At 41.0% G+C, this 14010-nt stretch overlaps 1 protein-coding gene across 1 annotated transcript in view; it reads left to right on the top strand.

The window, feature by feature from the left end:
* KCNG2 (potassium voltage-gated channel modifier subfamily G member 2) overlaps positions 1-14010 on the top strand; it is a 71154-nt gene that overhangs the window by 47259 nt on the left and 9885 nt on the right. Inside the window, exon 2 of the mRNA XM_024209540.3 lies at positions 2907-3731. Within this exon, the coding sequence (XP_024065308.1) occupies positions 2976-3731 (756 nt within the window). The 5' untranslated portion in view covers positions 2907-2975. The remainder of the gene's footprint in view (positions 1-2906; positions 3732-14010) is intronic.

Here is a 14010-nt window from a genome sequence, read left to right as displayed (position 1 = left end):
AAAATCAATGGGAGTTGGGTATGTAACTTTGGAAAATCCCACCCTATGCTTGTTGGAATTCTATGTAGAGAGAAATCCAATTTCTGTAATTTTGGCTGCAGAGCCTACAGAAGCTTCTATGACAGGTTTATATGAAGGCTACATCAGACTTCAGAGGGAGACAAATTTCTCTTGTAGAGTTCTGATTTAGGATGTAGGCAGTGCCTCTGTTGTTAGAGTTAATATGTCATGGCACCTCATATTCTTCTTTCCCCTAGTCCCAGTAATGTATATAGAATGTGACCCATATTAGTGATGCAGGCATGACTCAATTAACCATAAATGAAGAGAACAGTAATGATGTGACGCATGCCTTCAACTAACAAGTATTTGTCATTTGCTGCTGGAGCGTCTTTTGGCTTAATCTATCTAAGGATTGATTGAGGCCAAAGGAAAGAAGAGCTACTGTGATTTTGTCTTTGAATATATAATAATACCTAGTTCTTATATCACACTTTTCATCACTAGATGTCAGAGCGCTTTATGAAGGTCAGTGCCATTATCCCATTTTACAGATGGGGAAACTGAGGTGCAGAGAGGTGACGTGATTTGCCCAAGATCACCCAGCGGGCCAGTAGCAGAGCTAGGAATAGAACCCAGGTCGCCTGAGTCCCAGTCTGATGCTCTAACCATTAGAACCCTCATATTCAGTTCTCTTTCCAGCACACGTGAATGGGAAACCAGATGAGATGGAAAGTGAATTGGAACACGTTACTTTCACCGCAGTTGTTGAATTCCCACCTCACCCTCACCATCCTGCCATAAGTGCTGTTAAACTATCCCTCATTCCGTAGCTTTTTCTCTGCTCATCTACCTAGTTATAGAGGCATTTCTTAAAATGCTCCCCACCTCTAGTCCACTTCCAGTCCAGATCTCCTCTTTGGCGGCCCAAAGCTCCAACGCTTGTTTATTTTCCTTACTTACTTACAAAGGCCTTTATACAGCCCAGGAGGCTTTGAGTATTCCCCTGCTATAATTCCAGAGTACCTGAGACCTATAACACTGCTTCAGGAGGAAAATGGGTGGAGAACAGAGAGGCTCAGAGCTCTCAAGACAAGTGGTACTGAGAGCAAAATAACAGGCAGCAGATGCTGAATAAATAAGCTTAAGAGATTTGAGGACAGTGGTGCAAGAAACAGTGGTTCTGTTTAGGGGGTGAAGGTGAGGTGTAAACTCAAGCCTAGAGCTGCAAATGATGCCCCTGATGCATTCAGAACAGCAGCAGATTAAGCTCTTCTGCCCTGCTCCATAACAAAGAAAGGCTTTCCAACCAGAGACTTCCCCCTCAGGGCAAGAAGTTAGAAACTTGTCCCCACTTCTTGTAGGTTGCTTAGGGAATTGGGGTGAAATCCTGGCCCTATTGAAGCCAGTGGCAAAACTCCCCTTGACATCCACAGATAGGCTTTCATGTCTGGTGTTTAGATCAAAAATGCCAGTCAGGAAGAGCAGTTGTCACTTGCTTCTCTGGTTCCTCAATTTACTTGATTGAAATCTGTTGCTGCACTAGCCAGAACTAACATATGGTCCCCAGTGCTCCAGTCCAGCTTGATTTTTGTTAAGCAAATTATAGTGGGACTCCTCACAGAATAACAGCTATTGTGCAACTATGCAACGTCATCTGGTCCCAAGTTAGCAGCAAGTGGGTCCTCTGTTGACAAGCTACTTCCAGCCCCACTTCATTCTTAGATTTCAGTCTCCAACTATCTCCAGCTGTGACTGCTGCTGACTAACGAGTCTCCTTTGGAACTCTGGCAGGTCAGAACATTCCAGCTTTCAAAGGTGCAGTAACCACATCTATCACTGCAGTTCTTGAATTTCCATACACCACACTCTGGAGCACTGCTGATTTGGTTATTCCAAATTATAAGAATCAAAATATGACCCTCTTAAAGATTGTTTTCATACAGTATGATAGCTACACAAACTGCACACCATACGTGAACTGTGTAAGCCAGTGTAGTGAGGCGCAGCTGGGCCCCTCTTACTTCTGCCCCTGCTGCCCTCACAAACCACTCAGGGACGCCTCAGGTTGATGCAATCACCAGTGCACTTTATGTGTAGCTATTTCCCATCACCACCTTACTATCTATAAACAGGTTTGTTTCTCAGCCAGGCTTTACAAGCAGCAGACCAGAGCCGCCTGGCTGGCCGACTGGCCTGCCTGTTTCTCTCTCTCTCTTTTTCTTTTTCTCTTTCTCCTCCCACCCACAGCCCTTTTATAGCCCCTACCTAATTAAGCTGGCAGCTGTTGCTAGTTGCCAGGCAGGCACAGGCCTATTCAGCCAGCTCCAATCTACTTCCCTTAATTGGGGCTGGCATGGCAGAGGGCTGGTTAAGCGCTCCTTACCCAGGACCCTGTCACAGCCATGTTAACTGAAAAGTATTTGAACCATATCAGTAAAGGAGCACTGATTGTGAAAGAGGTTTGCACTCTCACCACTGGATAATTCCATAGTAGATGCATCCCCTGGATTTGTCAGAATAAAGAAAAGGTCTTTCAACGAAGCCTTATCTGATAACCTGTTAGACTCCCAGGTCAATGGTGATTTCCATTTTAACATGCTTCCACACAAACTCTTCCCCCCCTGCCCCTTCATGGACTGGCTGGGGCATTGCTCCTCCTCTATAAAGGAGCAGGTCACAATGATGATGCATTACTCATACTCCCTTTTGGTCATCACTTGGAGTTGCATAGTAGGCTCCAGACGCATGGACCCAGCTGTCTATTTGATTGCTGTGAGGAGTGGGTCCTAAAAGACTCATCCTAAAATGCAAACAAAATTTTAAAAACTCTAGAGAAAACATTGTTGTGGAATTGTTTTTCTCTACCGGAGCCCTAATTGTCATTTTTTAATTTCCTTTTGCAGATTGGCCACTTGTCTCCACTTTATAATCGCTTTCTCTGAGTAGATCGGATACCTCCATGAACGTAACAAATGTATCAGGAAATGGCATTGCTCACTGGGAATGCAGATCCCAAGTTCACTTCGTATTCCTACAACAATTTGGAAAACCTGTGCGAGGTGCAGACCAAGAAAGGATTCTTCTATAAAAAAGCCAAGCTTCTTCACCCTGGGGAAGACTTGTGCTGCTTGGCCCATCTAGAGGACCGAACCAGGCATGTGATCATCAATGTAGGTGGCATTAAATACAGGATTCCATGGACCACACTGGAGAACTGCCCTTTGACCAGGCTTGGAAAACTAAAATCTTGTAACAACTATGATGAGATCATGGACATCTGTGATGATTATGATGTCAGCTGCAATGAGTTTTTTTTCGACCGTAACCCTTGTGCCTTCAGGACCATCATGACTTTCCTGACAGCTGGGAAGCTGAGGCTTCTAAGGGAGATGTGTGCCCTCTCTTTCCAAGAGGAGCTGGTGTATTGGGGGATAGAAGAGGAACACCTGGAGTGGTGCTGTAAGAAAAGATTACGACAGAAGGAGGAGGAGGCAGCCGAGGCCACACTGTACGAGAGGGAGATGATGGTTAATGAAACTCCGCAATGTGCCTTCCAGGACAATAGCCGTTTGGGTTTGTGCATGAGAAAGCTCAGGGATATGGTGGAGAACCCTCACTCAGGGATCCCAGGAAAGATCTTTGCTTGTATATCAGTCTCCTTTGTGGCCATCACTGCAGTGAGTCTCTGTATCAGCACCATGCCAGATCTCCGAGAAGAGGAAGAGCGGGTGAGTGCAGCCTTCAATGGCAACGCTTACTCTATACTTTATCAACAGCAAAACACACTGAGTAAGCTATTTTGTCTTGTCTCATCTGGAAAGATCAAGGACAAAGTCATTCAGATACTGTCTACAGTATTTATGATGTGGAGTGCAGTCCAGTGTAGGAGACCATTATTTTATTGTTAGTCTAGCTGAGGCAATCAAAATCCTCTGCTTTGTCGATGGCGATTTGCCAGTTTACACCAATACAGAACTTTCTCCCAGAATGCATGCGTGCCACCACCACAAAACAGATGCCAGAATAACAATTATTTGTTCTCTCATTATTATACAAATGAACCTTGCTTCAGGTTCACTATTTTGACGTTGGATTATTAGCTATGTCTGTCTCTAGATTGTCAGTTCTGCCTTTTCCTAAAAAGTACTTTAAATATTTTGCTTTTATAAATTATTAACAACTCTTTGTAAGGAACTTATCTGAAAAAATATTCTCCTGGAGGAGGAGGAGAAGGGTGCAGGGGAGCTGAGGCAGCCCCGGGACAAGAGAAACAGAACATACCCTCATGTGCCCTAATTTTCAAATGTGCTGAGCACTCGTAGTGCCAATTGATGCTAGCAGGAGTTGTGGGTGCCCTGCACCTTTGAAAATCAATCACTTTATTTATTCTTCATTTTCAGTGCAGTTCCTTAGGGTCCAGTCTCTTACTCATGTGGGTAGTCCCGATTCCTGGGGTTAGTCCCATTAAAGTCAGTGAGAGTTTTGCTTGAAGATTGCAGGATGCAGCCTTTAATTTTTACATTGAAATGAGTGAAAACAAAAGATTGAATGGGATGATGGAGCATTGCAGGTGAGGGGTTGAAGGTGGGGGAGAAGCTTCGGAAAAGTTCTCTTGTCTCTGAGGCTTTGGGCAGAGCATGATTAGAGTGTAAGTGGATGGATATTTTACTCACAACTAAACAAGCCACTTAATGTTTGTGCTTGTTTTCCAGCCCAGTGGTCATTTAACACAAACCTGACCAGTCACCTGTTTCAACAGCACTTCATCCAGTCAGGCTCTGCCAGCGTAAACATACTTCTGTACCAAGCTCTCCTTATGGTAAAAATCTCCAGAAACCACTTCTTCTCCTAGCGCCCTATCCTACAGGGTGCAGTGTGCCCTCAGCTCCCCAGAAACTCCAGAGAGTTCTGTGCTGTGTTTTTATGAGTACTTCGTACACAATTAAAATCTACCCTCTCCTGGTATGTTATTCACAGGACACTATCAGGTAGCCATGTTCATCAGAGGTGTTGAATTTAGAGTCAGACCCATGGAACAATAATACTTCATGCTAAGAAAAACTATGCAGAACACCTGGCCTGGTTTTTTTAATTGTTGTTTAGTTACAATGATCTTGTTTTACAAGCTTTTTATCTCCTAAAATGAACATTTTAGGATAGTAGCTAAAGCCACATTGTTCTGATAGTCAAAGAAAACAAATCATAGTTTCAAAAGCCAGTAGCTGCAAGAAAACTGAACTTCCTTAATTCGTATTTTAGATACAGCTTGTGGAACTGAAAAACTCAATACCTTTAAATAAGCAAATTCAAACAAAATCTACTAAAAATGGCCTTGAACAATTAGTTAACCACTAGCCACTATTGTCTGCAGGGTGCTCTAGATTTTGAGAGAGAGTTTCTACCGCAAATTGATGCAGGATGAATCCAGCTTCCTGGGAAAGCCCTGTCTATGCTACTACTAAACAAAATGGGTTTGAACTTAACAGTAGTCTGCAGAATAATGCTCAGGACTAGTCTTGTAGCAAGGCTGGGAATGGCTAGCTTGTTAGGGCTTGGCAGGACCAGTAGGAAACACTGTTCCAAGATCGAGGCAATAGGGAATGCTATGTCAAGATGAAGGGAAGGTTTTCTGGCCTCTGAAAAGTGGGGTAGGTTGGGGCTCTTGGAAGAAAAGAGACCCAAACTGACCTTTCTTCCCTTCTTTCCTCTGCCTGTCCTCCCACTAATAACACTTCTGCAGCACCTTGTAATCAAACATCTCATAGCACATTTCAAAGGTGGATATCCGCTCCTTTTAATAGATGGGAGAAACTGAGGCCTGGAGAAGTTAAGTGAGTTGGCCAAGGTCACACAATGGGTGGTCAGAGTTGAGAATATAACCTGGGAATCTTGACTGCCAGTCTCTTATTTCTAATCTACAGGAAATACTGCTTCCCTTGAGTGCAATAAAGGTGTGACACAGGGAAGTGCCGGTAACAGATTGATCTTTATTTCCTGTTCCTAGTTACCTGTTGTGAGTAACGGTTATAAAAAATCATACCCCTGTGATTGTCACATGGCAGGAATTGGTCTCCACTCTTACAACGAGGAAGAGCTGTTACAGAGAGTGGGGTGCCTGGTTGAAAGGCGTTTGTTGGGGAGCATGAAGTTTTCAGTAATGTTACATAGATGTAACCTACTTGACTTTTATAGGGCATTTGACTGAGGTACCGCACAACATTCCAATGATAAAACTAGCCGTATACAATATCAGTACAGCACACATTAAATGGCTTAAGAATTGACCAACTGACGTATGTCAACAACTCACCAGCAATGGGAAATCCTCACCGAATGGGGCTGTTTCTAATGGGGTTTCACAGAGATTGATCCTAGGCCTTATGCTATTCAACATTTTCATCAATGATCTGGAAATAAATATAAAATCACTGCTGATAAAATTTGCAGATGACACAAGGATTGGTGGAGAGGAAAATAATGATGAGGAATGGGCCATAATACAGAACAGTCTGGATGGCTTGGTAACTTAGGCCCATCCAATGTGTTTCTTTAATGCAGCCAAATGCAGAGTTATATACCTACGAACAAGTAATGCATGCAGCCCTACAGAGTTGGGGACTGTATCCTGGAAAGCAGTGACTCTGAAAAGGATTTAGGGGTTATGTGGACCAGCAATTCAGTGTGAGCTGCCTGTGTGGTGCTGTAGCAAAAAGGGATAATGTGATCCCTGGAAGTACAAATGGGACTAGAAATAGAGAGGTGATTTTTACCTCCGTATATGGAACTGGTGAGACAGACAATGCAATTCTGCGTACAGTTTTGAGGTCTACATTTTTTAAAAGATGGTACAAAACTGAAGAAGGTGCAAAAAAGAGCCAGAAAAATTACTCAGGGGGCTAGAGAAAGCACCTTACAGGGAGAGACTTGAGGAGTTCAAACTATTTAATGTATTAAAAAGAAGCTTGAGAGGTGACTTGATCATAGTGTGTACAAGAACATGCACATAGAGAAAATACTGGGCTTTTTAATCTAGCGGAGAAAGGTATAAAAAGAAATAACGGTTGGAAACTGAAGCCAGACAAATTCAAATTAGAAATTAGGCACAAGTTTTTAACAGTGAGGGTGATTAACCACCGTTGAAACACATTACCAAGGGAAGTGGTGGATTCTTCATTTCAGTGTCTTTAAGTCAAGAATGAATGCCTTTCTGAAAGACATGATTTAGCCAAACACAAATCATGCTTTAGTCAAACATATGAGTTATTGGGACAATACAGAAATAACTGGGTGAAATTTAATGGCCTGTATATACAGGAGGTCAATCTAGATGATGTAATGGTCCTTTCTGGCCTTAAATTGTGAATCACTGATGCTCCTGGAAGTAGGCATTGTTCTATCACTCGCATTGAGAAGGGGTTGTGGAAGGGCTATGGGCGTGGTAAAGTGCTTTGTTTTGTTTCAGGCAGAGCCCCAGGATGGGGGATAGGTGATATGATCACCTGTCCTTTATTTCACACCTAATATCCCATGTCCTGTATTGAGTCAATATAGGATGCACTCCTTCCTGCATGTCAGCAATAAATAATCTTTCAAAGGGTCATACTCAGTAATACAAAAGTACAGTTTTATACCACAAATAAAACATTGTGGGTGCTGTCCCTTTTAAAAACAGGCTTTCTCCAGTATTTTTCACACCGGTGTGTGTGAGATGTACAGCACACAGTTATGTAACTCTCATTTTTATGGTGTTTGTCTGGCTTGCTGCTGTGAGATGCTCCATTTTGGAGAACCCATTTCAGTTCAAGGCAGCTGCTCTTGCAGTTTGAGCAACACACATTTTGCTCTCTCATGGAGATTTGTTTTTTGTTTTTCTCAATCTAAAATAAAAGCCGTTCAGTCTGAAAACACATGATCTCTCTAGTATGTATGGAAAACACAACATTATTTTTTGTTTTCCTTGAAACACAAGTGGGGTACGACGAAGAAGTACAGAAAATATTCCACTTTTGTACTTTAAAGATGTATGCCGATGTAAAGCTCTGTGTCTGATATAGGCCCCTATCTGGCAACAGATTCTGCAGGAGTGGAGCCTTGTTTACTTCAGTGAGTCTCCGCCTGGTTGCAGAAATCTGCCCACAAGGAATAACTTGTAGGATCAGGGCCTTGGATTGTAAATTCCTCTGGCAGGAGCAGTGTCTTCCTCATTGTTTGTACATGGCTCAGCACATGATGGAGCTTAGCAAGTAACAGTAGTAGTAAAGTGTGTTAACCCCCTTGCATGCTGTTGCTTGTGTACAGTTTAAAATTTGAATCCAAGGATAGATCCTAGGCCTGGTTTGGAGTCTCCTTACAGAGAGAAAAATATGTCTACATCTCTTCTGGACAGGGAATAAACAAACACTAAATATTCTTTCAAGGACATGCTGTACTCTGTGACTCAAGCTATCTGGCTGGAATTATTATTGTTGTATTTATATGTTGGAAATATCGAGACAGGTACTCTGTTTTACAATACAGCAGTCTTATTCCTGAGTGGATGAACTCTGAGAGGGAAAGGTTTATCCCACCAAGAGAACCCTCTTCCTGCTGATAAGTCATCCATTCATCCTATTACTGCTTCGGGGAAAAAGGAAGGAACTGATAATGGAAAACACATGGTTGAGCATATTTACTTAGAACCTGATCCTCCACACTCCATAACACCTCAGTGGTTGGTATCCCATGGAAGTCAATGTAACTTCTCACAGATGCAGGATCAGAGCCTTAGAAATCAAAAGTAATTATCTGTGCAGGCTCAGTTGAACAGATGGGATTATTTTGGAGAGTTATTCCATTAATTGGGTGCCAGCACACTTTTAAGAAAAATATGCAAAAATAATCATTCCTAATTTTTGCTGCATCTTTCAGATGAGCTCTAGATGACCATAGCAATCCCTTGTGGTTCAGCAGAGGGGTAGATAGCATTGGCTTGCTATTATCACACTTAATTTTTGTTTCTTAGTAAGGGTCAGATTCTGCCACCCTTATTCATGCTGAATAGTACCTTCCACTGCAAATAGTTCCACTGACTTCAGATACTGCTCAGTTATCAAAAAGGGTGGCAGAATTATTAGCTTACTTTTTACCTCCAGTTACTAATCTTGACTTACACTAGGACACTTACTATCTTTTCCAGATTTTTCAAGTTAGTCTTTATGTGTTGGAAAAAACCCACCAACAATATACATAATGATCACTCCTGAAATGTTTAGGAAAAAGAGAGATTTCAATTATTCAAAGAAAAGAAAACTAGAAAGAGAATCAAGTAAATCTGCTTAAAGTGAGAGTGGGCTATTTAATTTAAAGTACTGTAGTCTATTGGAAAACTTCTACACAAGGCCTGTGCTTAACTAAAGGGAAAAAACTTCTTAAGGAAAATGTACTTCTGAGTCAAATAACAGCAGTAACCCTCAGACAGCGAGTTCTTTCAAGACAACTATGCAATGTATCTCCAAGATACAAAAATAGCCAGAGGCATATGATATCTTTATGGCATTGTAGGCATATAATATCCTTAAGCCAATTTATTAACATACTAAAGTAGTGGCAAGAATAGAGCCACTCAACGCATGTGGTTAATATGTCAGAGAACTCTTTAAATGATCATTAATGCACCAAAGCAAAAGCAATGCTGAGAAACCAAGGGTATGAAGAGAAACAATCAAATACCATTGGATTGCCACACTAGGCCTGTTCTTTTGTTCTTGGTGAGGAGCCTTAAGACATAAAAACAGCCTCTCCTATATAAAGAGGGAAGCTTACTTCTTCTACAGGATATCTTTCCTTTGGGAAGAATAGTAGCAAAACACAGAGAGTTAACATTGGGCATATACACTTGTTTTCTCAAAGAGGAGACCCACTTGCATTTTGTATCCTTTGTCTGGGATGATCCAAAATAACAAGGGTTTATAGGTGGCTCAGTGAAAATTATACAATAGTCAATGGTTAGTACACTGGAGCAGCTGATTCATTCTAGGGCTATGGATACTACACTACAACTTAAGTCGACATAAGTTATGTCGCTCAAAGGTGTGAATTAATCACCCCCCTGAGCGACATTACTTATGCCGACTTAAGCGCCGGTATGGACAGCGCTATGTCGGAGGGAGAGCTTCTCCCGCCAACATAGCTACTGCTGCTCATGGGAGCTGGAGTAATGAAGCTGATGGGAGAGCTCTCTCCTTTCGCTTAGAGCGGCTACACTAGTGGCCTTACAGCGGTGCAGCTGCAAACGCTCTCTCTAGCGTAGCCATAGCCGAGGTGTCCCTGTGTGTTACCTGAACACCAGTTTCCATTTGAATCAAGTGTTTTTGATATTTGCCATATCTCTTACCTGTTAAACAGCTGCCCTTCCTTTATCTTTCTATAATAAAAGGAAGTCATTTAAACTTAATCTAAGCCTTTTACAGTGTTCTTTCATAAAGTGTATGTTACTTAAAAAATTCTGAAGAACTGATCTGTAAAAGAACTTACACATTTGGAAGATTTTATTTCAGCTCTTTCAGGTTTGATGAATCAGTTGCATAGACATATCACTGATTAGTCCCCTTAAATTAAATTACATCACATATATTCATATTGTACAACATATAAAACTCTCAGCATAGTGCAGAGGCATTTATATATTGGCTTTTCAATTGGTTTTGTTTGCCCTTTTGTTCTTTAGGGAGATTAGTTTGCATTTCTAAGAATACTGCTGCTAAAATAAGCAAAATGTCAAGAATATCTAAAAAATCATCTTTCAACATAACTAGATTTTCATTTCCCACTCCAGCAAGAGGATTAAAGATGTCCCATGACCTCACACACACGCTGGGTAGGATTCTCTTCTCATGTTGGTTTAAGCCAGGGGAACTCCAGTGCAGTCACTTGAGTTATATCTGTATAAAAATGGCGGAGGAAAATCAGACCTATGCTTTCTTCTTCTCTACACTTGGTGATATCATGTGGAGCTGTTGTAATTAGAGAAATTCTAATAGGAAGTTACAGTTCAATAGCCTTGAATTGGAGACCGTGTTATAACAGAGAGACTCATAAATAATTTATATAAGAAGATTCCAGGATTATGTTACTCTGTGTCACTCCATAGCCTAAAATTTCTGTACAGCCAATATGAAATGATGGAAACAGCTATAAGCATGGTTGAGAGCTCTTTTTGTTTGGAGTATCATCTGGTTCAGTCATCGCTGGGATTCACAGTCTGTTACCATCCCATTTTTAAGTTCTCAGCTATTTTGACTTTTCAAATGTATACCCATTTGTGTGTACAGTAAGGCATGTATCTATGTCATGCCAAGAGTCCTAAACTATTGTGATATCAGAGGTAACTCAACCAATCCCCACCCTAACTCTACAGTTAGTTTGCATGCAACAATTTAATTGGTTGTATGAGGGAGACTGCTCAGATGGTGGATTACTTGGCTCAACTCCGACACCCATGCATGCTTTCAGCTACTAGTCAAGTTAATACTACCTTATACTGTACAGAGAGCTGAGACTGTTTAACCTTTTGGGTTTAATTTACACATACTGTATCCCCTGCCCTCAGTGGTCAGGATTGGGAATAGATGTATTTTGTGAATGTGAGTCAAATAATATGTGACTGGAAACCTTATTTCACAAAAGGTACCCAACAAAAAATTAATTTCAGATGTTAAGGCAGTTCCTGTATAACAACTGTTGTTGAATTGTTTAGATTTCTAAGCTATACTCTGCTGTACTTTAAATGGGTCAGAATTAGAACTATTCAGGACTGTAGAATGTCAGAAAGGCCAAGTATTTGTTGCACAAATAGTATTAGATTGTCTCATGAGCCTCACTATTTTAGGCTATTTTAGGTCTAGAGCTCCTGTCATTTTTAGGTTAAACCCTTTATTTGTTTTAATGAAAAATAATGTAGAAAGATGAAATAGCAATTACCCTTGGCATTTTCTATCTCAAGGGAACACTCCACTTCAAACTCTTTATGAGGCCCTCTATTAATCTCTCTCTCTCTCTCTCTGATATACAACTGTTTTTCCTTGGCTCCCAGCTGCATTAAATCCCATCTTATTCATCACTATTACATCAGCATCTCTTTGTGATACCTTGGTGCTTTGCTTTCATTAACGGGAGTCTTAATAAAAATGCCGTTCATTTTATTCATTTCTTTATCAAACAGCATGTTTTAGAAGTTGAGACACAGTGAACCTAACACTCACATTTAAAAAAAATACCTTTACCCATATTACAAATATTGTCTATGGTGACTAGGCATGTACAGTGGGATTTTAGACTTAATTCAATTCCCTTGTCTTGTTTGAAAATCCCAGCTGTATAGCACATTCATCACTGAGATATCTGAGTACAATAACACTGAGCTGTAATAACAAAATATTCTTTCAGATGAAATAATTGTTCAGTTTTAATTTACGTGTTACCATTCATGTTGTTAGTTTGCTTTTTGTATTTCACTTGCCTTGGACAATTCAGTCCTATACTAGCTGGAAACAGGGAAGGGACCAAATGGCCTGTTCTGTCTCTTCCATCTCTAATTGCTGTGACAATGAAACTGACTGGTCAGAGTCACTTTCACTTTCTAGTTCTGATGTGCTTGCTCAGTGAGGTTATTGCTCACAGTCCAGAGGAATATTTTAATTTAACAAGTGCTCATTTTTTATAAAGTTCATGACAATATTTTTGTTCATATTATGTTTCTGTAAAACTGACATAAACTCCAATTTATGAGCCTGAAGCTCATTGACAGCATCCTTTAAATTCCAGCATTTCTGTTCCTCAGACCTAAACAAAAGTTTGTCTTATTATTTCCTTTGGGCTTCCCCTATCTGTTTGGTTTAGCCATCTGTTGTCTATAGTCTTACACGTAGATTGTGAACTTTCTGTGGCAGAGCCTGTCTCTCTGATATGTTTGTACAGAACCTAGTACAATGGGGCCCTGGCCTCTGGGTATTACAGTAATACAAGTAATAAATAACAAGTTGTATTTTTGGTTGCTGTTCAGGTGCACGTGCACACAAAACTGACATTTCTGATGTGTCTGGTCTGACCAGCGTGGTTGCTGAGTGAGGGAGAGCACAGATTTCTTTTTCTTCTGTCAAATGAGGCATCTCAGATTGTATAAGATGCATCATATAAAATCTTTACAAATTCTAATCAAAGAATTTTATGCTTGTATCATCTTGATGTGGTCTCCCTTCTCCACACCTGACAATCAGAGAAGTTTGCTGTGAAAGTTCCAGTCTGAATTACTCAATCATGTTTAAAAGCAGTCATGGAAGTGAGGGCTGTATTCTACGGGTCACAAACAAAATTCTACAACCCAGGCAATCTCTAGGCTGTACATCCAAAACCTTAACATTGTTTCCAAACTGTGTGGTGAGGTTCTTTTGTTTGAACCCCACAGAATCTGCACATATTACAATACCAATGGCCAGATTTTTCATGGCAAGGTGCAGGGAGTTGTGATTATGTCTTTTGAAAACAGTAGTGGGAGTTGTGTTTTTCTGTGAATCATCACAATGATTCAGCCCTTCACATGTAAGAAATACATGTATTACGCTTTCTTTCATGTCTGTCTTTCTGTTTCCTGGTCATCCCATTCTGTAGTGGGCTTCCACCTCCAGCTGTCAATGTTACAGTGTCTATCACCATTAACTCCACTGATCACCAGTGTGGATGCATCTGATCTCTAGGGAAACAGAGTTGGTGCTAAGAGTCCTCTCACTTCTGTCCCACAAAGCACTGGTACAGCAGAAGTGGCCTGTCTCGCCGCTGTTCTACACTCCACTGCCGGGGACTCAAGATGGCTGGAAGACACCAACTTATCCAAATAGCACTGCACTCATGGATCTCCCTGGTGAGCCATTTTCAGAGAGAGTCACTTCTGCAGTTTTGGAGGAGGCTGCTTATGGATAGAAAATGATGTGAGGAGTAAATAGCTAATGTTGGTAAAGCACTTTGTAGATAAAG

The sequence above is a fragment of the Terrapene carolina genome, unplaced genomic scaffold, assembly GCF_002925995.2.
Source record: "Terrapene carolina triunguis isolate 2854851 unplaced genomic scaffold, T_m_triunguis-2.0 Scaffold58, whole genome shotgun sequence".
NCBI lineage: Eukaryota > Metazoa > Chordata > Testudines > Emydidae > Terrapene > Terrapene triunguis.
Note: the sequence above shows the minus strand (reverse complement) of the source record. Positions and strands in the feature narration are given on the sequence as shown.